We start from the raw sequence: 19,419 nt of genomic DNA on the forward strand, positions 1-19,419 counted from the left end.
TTCCGTCTCAATCATTCCAAAGTATACCTTTTAGAGTCTTGAAATTTACGCAAAAACAAACCAGAGGGAAAGCGTCTTTGTTATATTCTCCAAATCCAATATCATCTCATTTGATAGTAGTAGAAACTTAACAAAGAGTTTCAAGATTTTAACAATTACAGAAACCTACACGAGTTATTAATTAGACGAGTTATCAAATACTTATAAATCTAACAAAGTGACCTTACTGCCACAATCAACAAAGATTCAACCATTTCTCCCTTCGATCCATTAACAAAAATATTTGCAAGAGCTTCAACACAAAATAGTATGCATCAAATCATATTCCCTTTTGCTTTTGGAGAATACATATCTTTTACGAAAGAAGCAGCATATCACTATTTCTTACACGATAAAAAGATTAAAGATTCTTCTTTTACTACTACAGCTACAATTTGCTAATCTGATCGTCTACATGACATCATGGACTATAACATTAATCATATACAATACTAAGTTATTTACATATAATTTAAACGTTATGAAGTGTTATTGCTTACCATAAGAAACCACCTTTCGATAGTTTCAATTATATAATTTAAACGTTACTTAAGTATGACTCCATTGCTTACATATAAGAAACTGTCTTTCGATAGATTCAATTCCCTTGAGAAATCTGAAAATGAATCTAATAATTGTTTATTCATAACGTGTTAATCAAGAAGTACGCAACATAATTCCAAAGTCAAAAAGAAAATTACCTCCTCCTTAGAAAATTGCCATGGTATTGTGGTAAAAAAAAGGTATTACATTTTCAAGGGAAAGTATACTGAAGCAGATATCTCCTAATAATATAGATTAGATGCTCACAAAAGCAGAATCCTGATGAAGAACTATACCATCTAGTTGTAGTCTGTTTGATTGTTCACCGCTGATAAGCATCCTTAGACCATCTTTCAGTTCTGGTACTCCTTCCTCTAGGACTGCACTAACTGGGAAAATGGGCACACCAGACACCCTGTGTTTTAGCTCTTTATAGACCTCTTCAGCCCCATCTTCGTCGATTTTGTTAGCCACCACTAAGGATGGTCGATCTGTCAAACCCTCTCGATAGTACTCGAGTTCCAAAACCAAGTCATTTAGCTGCTCCCATGGTGGTATTCCCTTGTTATCACCCAATGCTGCAGCCAAGTCTACCACGTAGGCTAGAACTTTTGTTCGTTCTATGTGCCGAAGGAAAGCATGCCCAAGCCCACGATTTTCATGGGCTCCTCTTATGAGTCCTGGGATGTCAGCTACAGTTAAAGAAAAATCGTAATAATTTAAGTTGCCTAAGTTAGGCCTCAACGTTGTGAAAGCATAATCACCTACAGTAGGTTTAGCCTTTGATAATGCTCCAAGGAGGGTACTTTTGCCGGCGTTTGGCATCCCAATAAGACCTATGTCAGCAATGCTCTTTAGTTCTAGCACAAGGACCGCCTCAGAGCCAGGCAAGCCAGCACTTAGTGATGCATGATCATAATCATCAGATATTTCATCATCAGAACTGGCTCCCTTTTGCATCATCTTTGATGCTTTCCCCTTAGACAGATTTCCTAAGCCACCCTCCCCTCCACGAGCAACAACTATTCGTTGGCCTTGTTCTGTTAACTCTGCCACATCATATTCTATATGTTCAGTTTCTTCCAACTCATCTTCACATTCTGTTCCCATAGCATCATCACCATCTTGGTCTTCCATTTGTCCACAGCTTTCTTCCTCCCAATTGCTCAAATCATCATCATCACTTTCGAATTTGCCTCTAGAAAGTGAATGTTTCGTGCGAGAATTGATTGGCAAAGCACGATTTCTTCTCTTTGCTGTAGTGGATTCTTCACCACCAGAAGCTCGACGTCCACTTGATTTGGCTCTCTTCTCAACCTTTGAACTTGTTTGGTAAGCCGAAACTGATTGTGTAGAAAACTCCGACGAATCAATATCAACTGTACCTGGAAGCTCCCAAGGGTCCAACTCAGAACTTGAACTCTTCTCAACTGCAGATGGAAGTTCACCCTCTACTAGGTGAATAACAGTACCTACAGGAACTTGGATCACCTACCACACAAGCAAGCCGTCCTTAGTTTAGGTTTGATTAAAAAACGAAAACGGTATACATATGCCAAAGACTGAAGATGAAGAGAGAGACAAAAGTTAACCTTGTCAGCTCCTCTGCTTCCTATCATATTTTTGGAAGACCCATTTCCGCCTCTCTTTGCATTCTGAAACATGTCACAAACCATTAGGTAACTAGGATGCAAAATGCCACATATATCAATCAAATGACAGGGACAATCCAATTAATAAAGAAGTTAAGCATGCGACAGACATCGTGCAGTAGGGAAGAAAACACACAATGTGATGCTGCAGACTACTCAAATCCCAGACTGCAGGGGAACATTCTAATATCACGTCACCACCCCTTCCACCATTCCCACCTGCATCCAGTACAAAAATGAGGTAAGAAGAGAGAAAATCCTACAACTGGTCACTATAACAAATCAAGCTTGTCTGCATATCTTAAATGAGTTACTTACAAAAGGTGTTGTATGAAGAAAATTAAAAGAAAATAAGAACCAACAAAGGACAGACTTGGAAGATAATGCACAAATAAACCTTTTGGGAAATTTACTGGAAAAAAAGGTGGAGCAACTTAACTAGGAGGTCAACATTGAAAAGCCAATCTTTAAGCCAGTGTTATTATAAGTCATTGCTTACATCAATGAAGCTATGTGACGTGAGGGTAATTGTTTCAGGAGTAAAGTCCAAGGGGAACACACAGAGATGGAGGATGGCAGAAGTGAAGTGAAATTATGAACAAGCGACTCGATCATGTGCTCGAAAGAAGTGTGCGCTTCAAACGATGACACAGAAAGTTGCAATTTCCACTTCCCTGAATGACTAGAATTTTATAGGGGTTTCAGTTGCATACCAAATTACCCCGAATCATAAGATTCTCCACTAAGACTCAAAGCTGCAATTTGCAGCTCATTATAAACCCATCCTTCAGTTTTCTCAATCCCCGGCCTCATAAAAGTTGCTACTTTTTCAATTATGGTGTAAGAGTTTCACTTTTATTTTTCTTTCTATATTTGGGGATGTGAAGAATTCTAACTATACAAATAATTGGTTTTCTTTGTTTATTGAATTTTTGCTACAAAAAAGTACTTCAGGCATCCGACCAACGGATGAAGTAATTAGTCTTGGGACTAAAGCCGCAGGAATGGTTGGTTTTTGGTTCAAACCAGTGTTTTCAAAGGCGTTATTGGGGCGAGTACAGGGCGAGTCCCGGGGCGGGGGCACACTGAAAACGCACCAGGGCGTTAGAGAAAGGCGTAGATCTTTAGGGCGTACGCACTATACACTGGGGCGCACGCCTAGGCGAAATGCACGCTTTCTTCTGGGACTTACGCCTTATGGAACTTAGCCAAATTAGGAACAATTTATACAATTCCCAATATTTTTTTCAACCCTTTCACTTTTACCCGCACAAGACTTACCAGAAGCAAATAAAGAAAACCCTACGGTGTTGACTTCTCTGTTTCACATTAAGTCCACAACTCCAAAGGTATAACTTAATCTTTCTTATTAGTTTTTTGATTTTTTTTGTTTCTTTCTGCTTTATGCCCATCTACACTTCCTTTCCAAATAGTTTAAGTAGAGATTATCCATCCTTGAATCTGATTTTCTTGTTCTATTGTAATTGTATAATCGGTATTTCATAGATTCATTTGTGGTTCTTCCAATTGTATGTGCTCCTAGCCTCCTACAGCAAAAACTTTTTACTGGTTTTGAGATTTAATATTCTTTTTGTAATTTGTATTTTAATCCAACAGTACTTTATTTGCTTGTTTGAAATTCTTAATCCAACGGTGCTTTACTGTAAAAACTTTACTTTATTTGCTTGTTTGAAATTCTTAATCCAACAGTACACTTAAGCCTATTCAAAGTTATTTGCCATGATTTGTGGGCATTGTCATGTTTGCTTCAGCTTTTTGTACCAACTTGAAGTTCAATAATGTTCTGTTGTATGTAGATTTTCTTCTATATTTTTTATTTTCTTCTAATAATTTACACGTTCTTATCTCACTTTTCTTGTAGGTAAGCTAAAACGTTACAATGGATGAAGAGGGTTCTAAAAATGCAAGGAAAACAGATGTTGCATGGAAATATTCAATCATGACCCCGGATGAGAAATACTTTTGATGCAAGTTCTGTACTCAACAAATTAGCGGCACAATTAAAAGATTGAAGCAACATTTAGCAGGCACCCACAAAGGGATAAAGCCTTGTCCGAAGGTACCGGATGAAGTAGCCGAAGAATGCAAGAAAACATTACTAAAGCTTCAAAATGTAAAAATCACGAGAAAGGCTACTTTGGAAGAAATGCGAGCTGTTGCAACTGGAAGTGGTAACATGGATGGCGAATCAGGTTCTTCTCCAACTATGGGCAATTTGCCTCCAAAGGCTAGAGGTCCGCTGGATGATTTTGTTAGTACTCAAGCAAGACAAGCTACTTTGAACTCCAAATGGAAAAAAGAGGAAAGAAAAGAAGTTTGTCAGCGAATTGGTAGGTTTTTCTTCTCAAGTGGTATACCATTTAATGTTGCAAATGATCCGTACTATTTGCCAATGTTTGAAGGAGTTGCAAATTATGGTCCGGGTTTTGTACCTCCTTCAATGCATGAGCTAAGAACTTGGATACTAAAAGATGAAGTTACAAATATTAACAAGATGTTAGATGAACATAAGAAATCTTGGAAGCAATATGGTTGTTCAATTATGTCTGATAGTTGGACAGATGGAAAAAGTAGATGTTTTATCAACTTTCTAATTAATAGTCCCGCGGGTACTTTTTTTTTTGAGATCTATTGATGCATCGGACTCTATAAAAAGTGGTGAAATGCTTGCGTTGCATTTAAATAAGATCATAGATGAAGTTGGAGAAGAGAATGTTGTGCAGATAATAACTGATAATGGTTCTAATTTTGTTAATGCTGGAAAAAGAATAATGGAAACTAGGCCTCATATTTATTGGCCTCCATGTGCAGCGCATTGCATTGACCTGTTATTAGAAGACATAGGAAAATTGAAAATGCATCAAGACACACTTACAAAAGCAAAAGAAGTGGTGAGATTTATTTATGGACATACGTGGGTGTTAGATTTAATGAGATCATTTACAAATAATCATGAACTTCTTCGTCCTGCTGTTACTCGCTTTGCTACAGCATATCTCACACTTCAAAGCATTCAAAAGCAAAAACAAGCTCTTAGATCTATGTTTTCTTCTGAAGCTTGGAATAAGTCTGCTTGGGCTAAGAAACACGAGGGGGTGAAAACGAGAGCCATAGTTCTGTTTGATCAGAAAATTTGGCCATATATTGCTTATTGTGTGAAAAGTGTTGCCCCTTTAGTGAGTGTTTTGAGGGAAGTAGATTCAGAGGAAAAACCATGCATGGGGTATTTGTATGATTTGATACATAGGGCTAAAGAAAAAATAGCTTTGAATTGTGGATATACTGAAAACAAATATGCTCCCATTTGGAAAAGAATTGATGATAGATGGACTCGCCAACTCTGTCGTCCACTTCATGTTGCGGGGTACTATTTGAATCCGCATTGCGATTTGAGGAAACATTTTCTATTAACTTTGAAGTCAAACAAAGTTTGTACCAATGTATGGAAAGAATGTTGGATTATGAAGAGAGATTTAAAGTGGATGTTCAGTTAGATTCATATGACCAATTGAAATGGGATTTTGGATGTCAGATAGCTGCGGATTCTAGGAAAGTGAGATCTCCTACGGATTGGTGGATACGCTTTGGCGGACAAACTCCAGAGTTGACTAAATTTGCAATTCGTGTCTTGAGTCTCACTTGCAGCTCCTCGGGTTGTGAAAGAAATTGGAGTACCTTCGAGTCGGTAAGCGTTTATACTTCTACTTAAATTTTCTTATTGTTCTTTTGTTTATGATAGCTTAAGTTAATGTAAGTTTTCTGATTTTTGCTAGATTCATACCAGGAAGAGAAATAGACTTGAGCATCATAGATTAAATGCTCTCGTTTATGTGAGGTACAATACTAGACTGAGAGAAAGGAGCATAAAAAGAAAATTGCAAAAGTTTGATCCAATTCTAGTAGATGAAGTTGATTCTGATGATGAATGGATTACTGAAAAGGAAGATCCTGTGCTTCCAGAAGATCCTTCTTGGCTTGATGAAGAGAATTTATTTGATATTGATGTTGTTAGGACGGTGCCGCTTACACCATATGAGAATGATCTTACACATGAATCATTCATTGATGTTGGGAGTTTAAGAGATACAAGTGAATAGGGTCCCTCTAACAAAAAACAGAAATCATCAGGTAAGTTATAGTATTCTACTACTATTTTTATAAAGTTGTATGCTATCATCTGTTATGTCAAAATACTAACACTTTTACCTTTTGCTTCTCCTTTGATCTACAAAAAAAAATCAGTGGAAGCCGAGGATGATGAAGGACCGGAAGATGTGGAAATTGATGAAACCCTCGTTTTTGATAGCGATTGATAGAGCAACTGTATCTCTGACTACAAAATGGTGATGAAGTCTTGCTAGGAGTTTAGGGAGGTGCTTGATATGTTGGAACAGAATTGATATAGTATAGCTTTTTTTTGCAAGATAGAGTACCGGTTGAGCTCTTAATTATGATACTTGTGTATCTCTGACCAAATTACTATTTAATGTTTAATAGCATAGTAAAGGCAGTGTTAAGTGGTCTTTGTATCTGCAAAGTTGGCATTTATATGTGTTACTGTTGCACATGAGGTATTCAGATTATAGCCATGATAATTTAAGTTGGTCCTTATATTGTTTGGTTTATTAGGCATCACTTATAACCTTATTGTCAGGATGTGGCTTAGTTAGTATTTATATTTTTGTTTGTTAGTTCACTTATAAAACAATTATAATAATATTCCTATGCTTTTTTATTGTATGTACATACTTTTAATGTAGTTTTCACATATAAAAATATTTTTAAGATTATTTTATGAATTATCAAATTATAAAATTGAAGATCCATGGGACTTGCGCCCCGTGTCTCAGGGCTTTCGCCTCGCCCCATACCGGGTAAAACGCCTCGCCTCACGCCTCCGCCTTTTAAAACACTGGTTCAAACTTTACTGGTAAATAGTTGATATCTTAAATTCAGGTTAGATATCTGATGTATTGGATGTCTAACTTTTATCATTTACCATTAAGTTAGTGAGTGTCTTGATTTCGTTGATAGTATCTTAATTGTTAATTCAGTTGGTGAGTATGTCTTGTGTATTTCAAACTTGTCAAGTAAAAGATAAAAGTTAAACCAAGTATCTTATGAAGAACCAAGGGAAGAAATGCACAGCCAAGCAATGTTTTAACAGAGAAAAATTGAAGGAGAAAAAGAGCATGCAAGAGATGAATGCAGTGTTTTGAATAGCGTGAGGCGACAAAAAGCGATGAGGGCCCGCTTCGCTGAGGCGAGAAGCGAGAAGCGTAGCGCTCGCCTTTTTGATGTGAAGCGCCAATTAATACAAAAAATAAAATATTAAATTTGCATATATAAATAACTAAAAACTCAATAACAGCAGCATATTAATAAATATATCAATTCAAAAACTCAATAGATAGAAATCAAATATTTTAATAAATTGTTTATAGAGAGAAATTAATTGTAATTAAAGAGAGAAAATAACAGTTAATTGTAATTGTAATTATAGAGAAGTTAATATGCAAGTAATGGTTTACTGAACTTGAAAAAAAAAATCAGAAGCGAAAACAGAGGTGAAAGAAAAGAAAGAAAGAATATTTCTACTGGAAATCAGTTGTTGCCGGAAAGAAGAAGAAGAAGAATAAAGAAGAGTTACTACCTGAAAAAGAAAAAGAAAAGAAAGAAGAAAGAAGAGAGGTTAACTGCCGGAAAAGACGCCAGAAAAACAGTGGCTTGCTGCCGGAAAAAAGAAAGAGAAAAGAAAGAAGAAAGAAGAGAGGCTTACTGCCGGAAAAGACGCCGGAAAAACAGAGGCTTACTGCTGGAAAAAGAAAGAGAAAAAAGAAGAAGAAAGAAGTACCTGTAAGTCGAAGAAAACCCTAAATTTTATTTAAGTCTCTTCTTTTTTCTTTCTTTTTTTTTTAAAAAAAAGCGACGCCTCTGTCTCTACCTCGCCTCGTCGCCTCTCCAGCGCTACTTCGCCTCGTTGGCGCCTTTTCAAAACGCATCGCAACAGAACCAAAAAAGCATCTGAGCCTCGCTTCGCGTCGTTACTCGCTATTAGCGACGTAGCGAGCGCTATTTACAACACTGGATGAATGATAATAAAATTGGAAATAAAACTTCAATTAGGGGAAAGAAAAGGATGCAAAGATGGAAGATGGCAGTCAACCAGTCACATTGCCTCCCCACCACCCATGAGGTATGAACTGATTAGAGAACAAACCGTCAGGTGTGCCACGGCGATCATGTCGACTACGACGAATACTGGTACAACCGCTGCCACCATCACCTCCTTTGGCCCATATGCGAAAGCGATCTATCATTCTCCTTTCCTGTAAGGAAACTTGTATAAACGGACAAATGGATACTGGGATATAAGAGTATGAATATCTAAAGCAGTACTTGTAGAGGGAGAGAAGTGGAAGCATCAAGAACCTGTAGAGGAGCAAGCTTTGTTTTCTTGTGAACAATGTCTGAGAAAGAATAAGTTTGGGTTAACCATGGAGACCGCAAGCATCTTTGCAAAGTCTTTAAGTAGAGGACCTTCTGGCTTAATGACATATCCCTGTTTTACTCTGCAATCGTCCAAGTTTCCGAGGTTCCACGCTATTAAAAGGCCAGTTCTCGTTCTGTGATTTCATCACCTGCTAGCATGAGCGACAGCAAAATGCAAGAAATATCTAAAAATTTATGCAAGTGATACATTTAACCTCCAATCAAGATGATAAAGAGAAACTCAAGGCAGCTCAGCTTAGGTATTCAAAAAAGATAAACTAATCCATCTCCATCCGAAAAAAAAAAAGGGGGGGGGGGGGGGGGGGATGCAACCACACATGAAATTTGGCAAAAATGAATGTGTTCATCGAATAAACTGTTTCTGTAGTTTTTTCAAGAAACTAAATATAATTAGCAAATGAGTGATAGACACCCTGATACTTTGGCGTGAGAGCCGCTAAATAAGCAGTTCCTAATGAATATATGACAACAAACTGCATAAAATGTATACTGTTCAAGCCAGAGCATAGAAAAGATCTTCTAAAATTCTAGAGCTAAGTGTTACGTCTTCCATTTATGTAGAACAAATTTATGCCATAGTTATTAACTTTAAAGCAGTCAATTCAATTACATGCACAATTCAACAATATGTATTAAACTCATTTTGCATTTATTTAGTTTTATACAGAAGATCCCATTTCTTTCGAGAATTTCATCAAACATGTACCAAACAATGATGTTTTAACTAAGGAGTAGGTATTAACAATACCAAATTAAAAGTGGCAAAAGAATGGACATAAAAAAAAGTTACCTTCACTTAAAAGCATGGATCATCCACCCAGTTCAGCACGAGTTGGAACTACAGGTACAAGAAAATTCCCAAAAGGAGAATCAAAGATCCTAAAATTGCCAGTGCAGCCGTCTTGTTGTGCTTGAGCTAGTGCTGAATTCTTAGCCTGTTGTAGACTGAGATTAGTGAAGCTGCTTGTTTGTTCTGCAATCACCACTACTGGTTTATGGCTAGAGGTTGTTGCTTTTCTCTTAGGTGGTGGAATGATAGCCCTGCGTGGAGGTTCACCGTCAATTTTCCTTCGCTTCGGTTCAAAAGACATGCTCCTCGCTTCTGTCAAATCTTAGCCCTACCAGGTCTCTAAACTTTGGGGCTAAGTGCACCAATAGACATTTTTAGAGCTGGTATTTAAAACATATTATTCAGTATTTAAAGTAGCCACTTCTAGGGCTGTTATTTAAAACATATCTAATATTTAAAGTTTGGTCAGAACATAAATTACGCAGAGCGCGAGTTTAGTATACAGGACTACCCTTTTTTTTGGTTAGAGAATAAATTACGCACAAATGCTGCTTTTCGTCTTCTTGCTACTCTGCAAGTTCTTATTCTTCTCCCAATTGCAGTAGTTGAAGAACGCTATCTGATTTACAGCAGCTAACTTATATGAGCTCAAAGCATAATTGGTCTACTGGTTGCTTCTATTCATCAAGGTCTATTAATCAATTGTATTTATGATATAACTTTTATGCAATAGGGAAAGGAACCGTATTTTATTTTAAAGAATAAGCAGAAAATTAGCAACCAATAATGTCTGTTAAATTTACTATATAAGTAGCCTCCAAAGGTAGTCACAGTTTCAAGGACTTTCAGGCAACCCGTCCCATTGGCATTCGAAATCAGCTTCAAAAAACTTTCAGCTTTCTTTCCATTTCAGATAAAACATTATCATCTAAGTAAGTTAAAATATTCATCACAAGCCTCTTTCAATCCAACTTCCCAAAAATAACATTTCTAACAGTGGATTCTCTTTTAAAACTATAAAATCGGATTTTGCAGGTTCTTTGGACAAAGTTTTTACATCACAACTATCGAAAATAAGCAAGCAACAATTCCTCCATTTAGCAGTGCAAACCACAATCTTGTAGCCAAAGAAAAAAAAATCAGCCAAAAGAAGAAAATATTCGACTCTTAAGACGCACAAGAACAGAGACTCGCACAAAATAAACCAATTTCTCCTGCACAACCATCTACATTCACACTACCTTCTATTCCATTTTCATGTGTTGATGTAATTTTCTTTTCCAACTAAGAATATTCACCAGCTACAGATAGTAAGAGAGGGCACAATTTGACAGCTAATGTAACTCGAAAATTGAAGCGCGACAACAGTTGATCAAGACACAAGTCAGCACCAATTAAACCTTTCCCACACATCATTTCCTGTCAATGTAGAACAATTCAACCACAGAAAATAGCATATTTAGGACTTTCACAGGTTTAAGCTATAGCCCGGACAATAAAAACAAACAAACGCTTTAAAACCAATCGAAAGTACCCCACACTTACTTTTTCACATCTCCTAGTAGTTCGGTTATCACCAGCGAATAGTTTCCTCTTACGCAGAAAATCCTTTCACACAATTCATAAGAACAAATTTTGAAAACGGAAATTCAACGTCAAAAGACCCCCTATCACAGTCGTGTCTCAAGAAAGCTGACCAAGCAGCCCATAACGTACCTAGAAACTCCAAACTTACTCCTAATCAACTCCTAATAGCGCTTGGTTACTCTGACTTCACCGGCAAATAAAATCCTCTCTCAGACAATTCATCGAACAGGTTGCAGGCGGAACTTTAACCAAGCTCTTTGCACAAAGTAGGTGATTGAACTACCCTCCCAATTTAATGGGAATTATAGTTTAAAGAATCATACTTGCATATCAATCAGCCAACAACAAAATTGCACAGTTTGTGCTCTCAACTCCACATAAAAGAACCATAGAAAAAGAAAACAAAAGCACTACAAGCAATAGAGAAATTGAGGGGAGAGGAAGAGAAGAGGAGAAGAGAATTAGATAAAAACATACCTGATCTCATGAGAATGATGGTTGGAGAAGAAAGAAATTTTTTTCGGCGCTGGCAGGTTGCGCAGCAACAGCGTTTTTGTGTCCCTTTTCTTGCGTGGTTGTTGACTTGTGAAGTGAGTTTGTGTGTTGTGTGTTGTGTGTTGTGGTGAGGGAAAGTAAATCAGGGGCTTAAAAAGAGGGGAAAAGGGTGAAGTTCTACTTTAAACAAGTGAGATTCTAGTATAAAGCACAAGAGAGTTTATTTTTGAAATTTGACGTCTCTTACTAGGGTATTCGTGTACGCTAAGATATTTAAATATTTCGGTTCGATATTTTCGGTATTAGATTTCTTAAAATGATATACCAATATCATACCTAATTAAATTTGGTATGGTTCGGATTTTTTCCTTTAGGATTCACTTTATTCGGTTTGTTCGGTTCGAATATTGGCTAATGCAAAAAGTCATAGACAGTAATATTTTTAAGTAAGGTATGCACAAATACGAAAGTAAAAATATTATAATATAATTAAAAAAAAGATGGAAATTAGAAATTCTAAACCTAGACGGGAGAGAGATTGAAATGTAAGTACACAACTAAAGAAAAGATGGAAAGTGTCACGACCCCAATTTCCTTCCGTAGGATGTCGTGATGGCGTCGCGCCCCTTTTTCTCGCGAAATCGGGTTTCGACACGTGACTACTCTTTTAAGGAAGGGTAACAAAAGAGAAGAGTCACCACCTAACGATTTTTAAGGTGCGTTAGGGCACCTATTTTGCAGATAACTCTGTTTGACTAGTTTGTGTCACCAAAGATCGGGTAAGGGCTCGAAATTACCTCGAAGAGAATGTGTTAGGCACTCCTCGAGGTCCACAACTGTGGGTCCTGGCCAAACTCAATTATACGAATTAGTCTATGTGATCAAAGATAAGAAAACAAAGAAATTTGGGAGTTCATTATTAAACACAAATAATTGATTGAAAGACAAGGTGGGACGTCCTAAATTTTTTAGCCTAAAGGATCAACCCGTGCAACATAAATAATACTTCGTAACTCCCTCAAGCTGGGGTATTACTCATATTATTCAGCGGGCACAGACTATCATCTCCTGCTACCCGATTACTATCTTTAAGTTGTTACCTAAAGCGCACTAGTTGGTTCTAAATCGTACCCTATGCGTGCACTACCAGTCCCATGCCTATGGTCCAGGAAGCTTTGGACCTCTATTTTGGTAGTTCTAGACTTCAACTTAGGCTGCTCAAAATGATAAAACTAATCGTCATGCAAAATAAGTTGGACTTCATATAAAAGCAGTTAAGGGCTTAGGTTAGCCTCCACACTTTGGCAACGAATGCACGCAAACACATTTGAGCATTTGACAGTTGCATATTTTAAACTATTATTGAATCCTATTGTAACGACCCGACCGGTCATTTTGAGCATTTGCACTTCGCTCGCCAGTTTTCGGGCATGACTAGCCCAGTATGATATACTATGACTTATGTAAATCGTCAATTTTGGCTTTCAGGTTAATCTGAACAGCTATGGAAGAATGATTCTCAGCTTGAAGCTTTAAATTTGAAAGGTTTGACCAAGTTTTGACATTTTAGTATTCGATCTCGGATTTGGATTTTTTGATTTGGTTAGCTCCGTTAAGTGATTTTAGACTTAGGAGCGTGTTCGGAATGTAATTTGGAGGTCCGTGGTAGATTTAGGCTTGAATTGGCGATTGGAAATTTGGAGTTTTCTGGTCGGTAGCGGAAATTTTGATATCGGGGTCGGAATGGAATTCCAGAAATTGGAGTAGGTCCGTAGTGTCATTTTTGACGTGTGTGCAAAATTTCAGGTCATTCGGAGGTGATTTGATAGGTTTCTACATCATTTGCGAAATTCGGAAGTTTGGGATCCTTAGGCTTGAATTCGATCGTGATTTGATGTTTTGATGTGGTTTTGAGTGTTCCGAAGGTTGGAACAAGTTAGAATGGTGATATGTGACTTGTTGGCATATTTGGTTGAGGTTTCGAGTGCCTCAGGTGAGTTTCGGGTGGTTAACGGGCCAATTCGTGGTTTTGAGAGATGGCAGATTTTGCTGGTATTTTATTGCAGAAGATTTGTTCTTCGCGTTCGCGAAGAAGAGCTTGGTCAAGGGATAAAGATGATCTTCGCGTTCGCGAGTCAAGGGACGTGTTCGCATAGGTTTGGTCTCCAGTGAATCACGGATGCGTGAATGGCGTTGCGTTCGCGTAGGGAAGTTGGAGCAGCTGGGACCCCAGGAGTTTGTTCATCGCGTTCGCGTAGGAAGGGTCGCATTCGCGAAAGCACTGGCAGCTGAAGCTTCGCATTCGCGGGAAGGAGCTCGCGTTCGCGAAAGAGGAAAGATTGAGCAGTGGAGTTTTGTTCTATGCGAATGCAAGGAGGGCGTTGCGTTTGCGATGAAGGACGCATCTGGGCAGAATGTTTAAGTTCGAAAACGAGGGTTTTAGTTCATATTTTCAAAACTCATTAGAGAGCTCGGGAGAAGGCGAATTTAGAGGGGATTTTCAGAGGAGTGATTGGGGTAAGTGTTCTTCACTTGTTTTTGGTTAAGTTCCATGATTATGTCTTGATTCTTATCATTTAATTTAGGAATTTTGGGTGAAAATGGAAGAAAATTTGGAGAGTGGATTTTTGGATTTGGATGGCCATTTGACGTCGGATTTTGGTGAATTTGATATGGGTAGACTCGTGGGAGGATAAGAATTCTAGTGATGTGATTTTTATCGGATTCCGAGACGTGGGCCCGGGGGTCGATTTGGCCAATTTCGGGAATTTGAATAAATTTGATAATTTTCGCGTGGGCTTTGTTCCTTTGGCATGTATTGATGATATAATTCTGATTTTGGATAGATTCGGATGATTTGAGGCCAAGTCGAGCGGCAGGGGCATTGCGGTGTAGATTTTCGTCCGGTTTGAGGTAAGTAATGATTGCAAATCTAGTCCTGAGGGTATGAAACCCCGGAATTTCATGCTATTTTGATAAATGAGGTGACGTACATGCTAGGTGACGGGCGTGTGGGCATGCACCAGTAGGGATTGTGACTTGGTCCGTCTCGTGGCAACTGTAAAGTTGCATATTTTGATAAACTCTAGATGATATCTATGTGTTTTAGAAATGATTCTGTTAACTTGTGCTGTACTATTTGGACCCTCAGGGGTATTTTACTACTATCCTCACACTGTTTTTATTCGAAAGCATATCCTCGGTCATGACTTTTACCTGTTTATTGTTTGATTCAGTTTCATTACTCTATTTTTAAATATATGAAAGTTGTTTGGGCTGAGTTCCCTGATTTTCCGCTGAAATGCCCGAGTGGCTTGTGAGGGTGATGACTGAGAGAGGCCGAGGGCCTGATGGTGAGGATTATATAATTATGGATCGGGCTGCACGCCGCAGCGATATATGAATCGGGCTGCACACCACAGCGATATGTTGGATCGGGCTGCACTCCGCAATGATATAGCGCTTGGGGTGTAGGAGCCCCTCCGGAGTCTGCACACCCCCAGTAAACGCAGTTGACTATATGTATTTATAGATCGGGCTGCACGCCACAGCAGTATATATATAAGGTACCTATTGAGCGTGAGTGCTGAGTGTGAGCACTGATTGATGAGAGTTGAGTCACGAGTGACTGAGAGAGGGGCTCTATATATATATATATATATATATATATATATATATATATATATATATATATATATATATAAAGTGATACTTTGCCCGAGGGGCTTGTTTTTATGAAATTTACTGTTTTCACTCTTCTTTTATACTGAACCCCTATGGGAAATGTTGAACAAATGTTTTGAAACAACTCTCATTGGAACTGGAATTTTTATGAGATAGTTCGGAATTTAACTGTTGATTTGAACTTGTTATTCCACTGAGGTTTTTATGTTATGAGATGCATATGATTTTTTTTAAAATGCTCGTCACTGCACTCAAACTTTATTTACCTTTATTACTTACTGAGTTGGCGTACTCACATTACTCCATGCACCTTGTGTGCAGATTCAAGTATTTCTGAACCCGGTAGCGGGTGTTGACTACTCAGTGGTAGGCCCATCGGAGTTAGCAAGGTAGCTGCCTGGCGATCACAGCCCTGCTTTTCTCCCTCCTATCCTATAGCTGTTCAGTTATTTTAGACTCCTTTGTCATTTTAATAGACTGTATCTGACTTGTACTCTAGATGCTCATGACTAGTGACACCCCGATGTCGGGCTTGTATTTTTTTTCCGTACTTGTTAATTAGACTCATGTTATGGAAATTTTATTAATGAATAGCTTAAAACGTCTTTTCTATAAAATATTGGTTTGATTTGGGATTGTGTCGGCTGGTCTAGTTCCATGATAGGCGCCATGACGACCGGGTCGGTTTGGGGTCGTGACACCTATAGGCATGATCACTACGTGATTCAGGATTTTAATACATGCAGCAGTTTCAGATGTAAAATGTAATTTTATAGACGTGATTCCTAAGCAGATGCACAATTTAGGGAATCTGATATCGCATATTCATTATTGAGACCACAATTTATGGGCTATTGATCCTATAGACATGATTGCTAAATGATTCTGGATTCCAAAGGTAACGTTGTAATTTTGACGTATTAGGTAGGCAGTAAAGTTATTTGAAGACATAAGGTTAGCAGCACTAATAGAACATCCTATAGGCATGATTTCTAGCGATTGAAAATTGTACTTGATTTTATAACATTTTATCCTTATAGGCATGCCTTCTAGGCGGGTGACAGTGTAATGAGAATAACAGAAATGGCATCTGATTATGCTCCTATAGGCATGATCTCTACGTGAACATTGCAAAGAACAGGTATTTGCAAATCAACGTAATCCTATAGGCATGATTTCTAACAGGTAAAAGCAGAACACATTTGAACCAAGTGAAGAACCTATAGGCAGCATTACTAACACATAATAATCGAACATGTTGGAGCATGGTGACGCATTTTTTAGCAAAATAGAATACCTATTGGCATGATTTCTAACATAATAACACATTTGAGCGCAGTAAAGCACCTATAGGCAGGATCTCTACGGATTTTAATGCAAATGTTAAGATAGAACCCCTAACCCGATTTTACTAACACCCCAAATGTTATTATATCAATTATTACAGACCCAAAATGAATAGGAATAAATTACAAAGATAAATAACTATAAGAAGCCTACAGTAGGCCCAAAGATACACCCGGCCCGGCCAGGCCTTCATTCCCGTGGTTCACAACAGCCCAGGAATTGCATCTCCATTGACATAGGGCAGCCATAAATCAATTGATTCACCTAGTAGGTAGAAAACAAAGTTGAGCATATAGAACCAAGACCCAAGTGGGTCAGAGTTCCCAAGGGATTCAAGAACCCAGGGCAATGCTCACACTAGGGAAGTTAATAGGAGAGATTCAGAGAATAACTAGGGACCAAGTCCTAGTGTGTCAGAGTTCACAAGGGTTTCAAATGAACCCTGAGCAGTGCTCACACAAGGGAGGTCAAAGGATAGAACCTAAGTAGCCTTGGCTTTCAGCCAGCTAAGAATAAGAACCAAACAGTAAGGGAATAGGTTAATTAAGGGACAACACTGATAGGTACAAACAGATTCAAAGTGAGCACATATGATAGGCGATAGAACATGCTTAGATTTAAGAACATACTTAACAAAATTCAAAAAAAAAAAAACAAGTTCAACACATAATGCATAACAAGACAAGTTGCAAGACAGTTTTATAGTAAGAAGAAAAAGAGAGTTTAGACTATGCCAAGTGTAGAAGGCTAGTGTCACGAGAAGGGATCATATCAATTAACATTAGGACTTAACATGCTGAGAACTAATTAGGGCAATTACTGGAGAAGTCAAGACATGATGAAAACAAGATCAAAACATAGACTAGGAGGAATTAAAAAAAATTAATCAACTCAGGTCTAAACATGTCTCAAACTACAAATGTAATGGCATCTAGATTAGGAGAAGCTTAAAATTGAAGTAAGATAGTCAGAATAGCATACGAGAACAGTGCAGAAACATATTGAACAACAATCTTCAGAAGTGAAAACACATGTTGATAACATGTAAGTAGATGTGAAAAGACAGGGGTTTGGTAACTCACCAGTTAAGTAAAAACAAGAAAGAAAGGAACTCCATAGTGTTATGAATGTCAACAAAAGAACAAGAACCCAGAATTTCTGGCCTTGGCTTTCAGCCGGCCAAGAACCAAAGTGCAGAACAAGATTGTTAAAGAGCAAAGAGCACACAACTTTAATTTCTAGTAATTTTTCTTAATGATTTAAGAGCTGTCTCAAAGGGGAATGGGGGAGGGTTTATATAGTGTAGAAATCGAACACATAAACATGGAAAAACATCAGTCAAACACTAGAAAGGAAAGCAAACGAAATCAGCACGGAAAAGAGAAAATTTCAAAACCCTAATTTTAGGTAAAGTACACAAATCGGCAGAAATCTAAAATAAATATACGGTAAAAATCAAATGCTGCATAGAATAAGATGAACATAGACAGAAATACCATTTAAATCAGAGAATCGAAGCAGATTTGGTTCGATTTAAAAGAATCTGAAACCCTAATTTTAGGTTAAGTATAAAATCGGCACAGAAGAACAAATTTACACATAATAGGATGCATATAGACGATATAACACTTAAAGTCAAAGAATCGAACCAGATTTGTTTAGATCTACAAGAGATTTGAAATCCTAATTTTTAAAGTAAGTAAGAATCACAAAGATACACAGAGATACATACCATAAAAGAACAAGAACGAACATAGACGGAAAAGGTCAAGGAACTGAACCAGCTGTAATATCCGACATTTTATGAGTGAACTTTTAAGTAATTTATTTTAACTAAAGTTATTAATTTTAATGGGTTACATATCGAAACGGGTATTGATTATATATATATATATATATATATATATATATATATATATATATATATATATATATATATATATATATATATATATATACTGTCAATTTGATTCTCTGAAAATAATTATATAGGTAAAGGTATTATGAAGTAAAAAATAATAATAATTTAGTTGATTGAATTTTACACTACACATAACAAGGTGATATAGATTGATTATTTACTTAACGATCCAAGCCCATATTATACATTTAAGAGGCAGGTTATCTAAGAGCGTAAACCAACATATATTATTTATCTACTGTGCCTAATAAGGGATTTAAGAAAACGGGAACCAACGACGGCACTCTTCATATGGAGATTAAGATGCCAATTGATTTGGCATTTGCACCCATTCATTCTTCTAAGTGATCTTTGGGTAAGAAACAGTTTTAGCTACAGAGAATTTTATATGCAAAAGAAAAGCTAAGAGGCATCAGTTTTTGCTATAACTTTGATAACTACAAGTTACAAGTGTCAAGGTATTTCTTTACCTTTTGAATCACTACCCATGAATCATGAGTTATTCATAAAGATAAATTATATATAGAGTATCTATTTATATTGTGATATTGAGATATGGTTTTACCTTTACGTTTATAGTTTAAAGCGTAGAGTGTTGGGGTTTAGCTCTAAGCCTGAAAGTTAAGTATATTGAGATTTGACCCCGATGTCACGATCTCAGTTTGCCCTCCGTGAACTATCGTGATGACACCTAGTCTCTACAACTACGTAAGCCTAACAAATGCGGAAACAAACTAATCTTGCGGAATAATTAATCAAAAGTCGAATAACTGAAAGAAATAGTATTTAAATGCTGCTCAGCATATACACACAACCTTTCAAAATCT

The 19,419-nt window shown here is 37.3% G+C and overlaps 2 protein-coding genes across 6 annotated transcripts; one reads left to right on the forward strand and one right to left on the reverse strand.

Annotated features, from left to right (window-relative positions):
• On the reverse strand, window positions 608-11,803 carry LOC109223835 (probable GTP-binding protein OBGM, mitochondrial). Of its 5 annotated transcripts, none has more exons than XM_019388278.1 (7): window positions 11,623-11,803; window positions 9,559-9,809; window positions 8,688-8,896; window positions 8,476-8,584; window positions 2,371-2,453; window positions 2,175-2,237; window positions 608-2,073 (listed from the first exon to the last, which is right to left on the reverse strand). In XM_019388278.1, the coding sequence occupies exons 3-7, from the start codon at window positions 8,811-8,813 to the stop codon at window positions 838-840; spliced, it is 1,617 nt and encodes a 538-aa protein (XP_019243823.1). In that variant the 5' UTR covers window positions 8,814-8,896; window positions 9,559-9,809; window positions 11,623-11,803; the 3' UTR covers window positions 608-837. The 5 variants fall into 5 exon arrangements, with proteins under 5 accessions (XP_019243823.1, XP_019243826.1, XP_019243822.1 ...); XM_019388281.1 differs by having other exon boundaries at window positions 8,688-8,881; window positions 9,559-9,910; XM_019388277.1 differs by having other exon boundaries at window positions 9,559-9,910.
• On the forward strand, window positions 5,557-6,363 carry LOC109223836. Its single transcript, XM_019388282.1, has 2 exons — window positions 5,557-5,940; window positions 6,029-6,363. Exons 1-2 carry the CDS (start codon window positions 5,581-5,583, stop codon window positions 6,350-6,352), a joined length of 684 nt encoding a protein of 227 aa, XP_019243827.1. The 5' UTR covers window positions 5,557-5,580; the 3' UTR covers window positions 6,353-6,363.

Source organism: Nicotiana attenuata, chromosome 3 (assembly GCF_001879085.1).
Source record: "Nicotiana attenuata strain UT chromosome 3, NIATTr2, whole genome shotgun sequence".
Taxonomy (NCBI): domain Eukaryota; kingdom Viridiplantae; phylum Streptophyta; class Magnoliopsida; order Solanales; family Solanaceae; genus Nicotiana; species Nicotiana attenuata.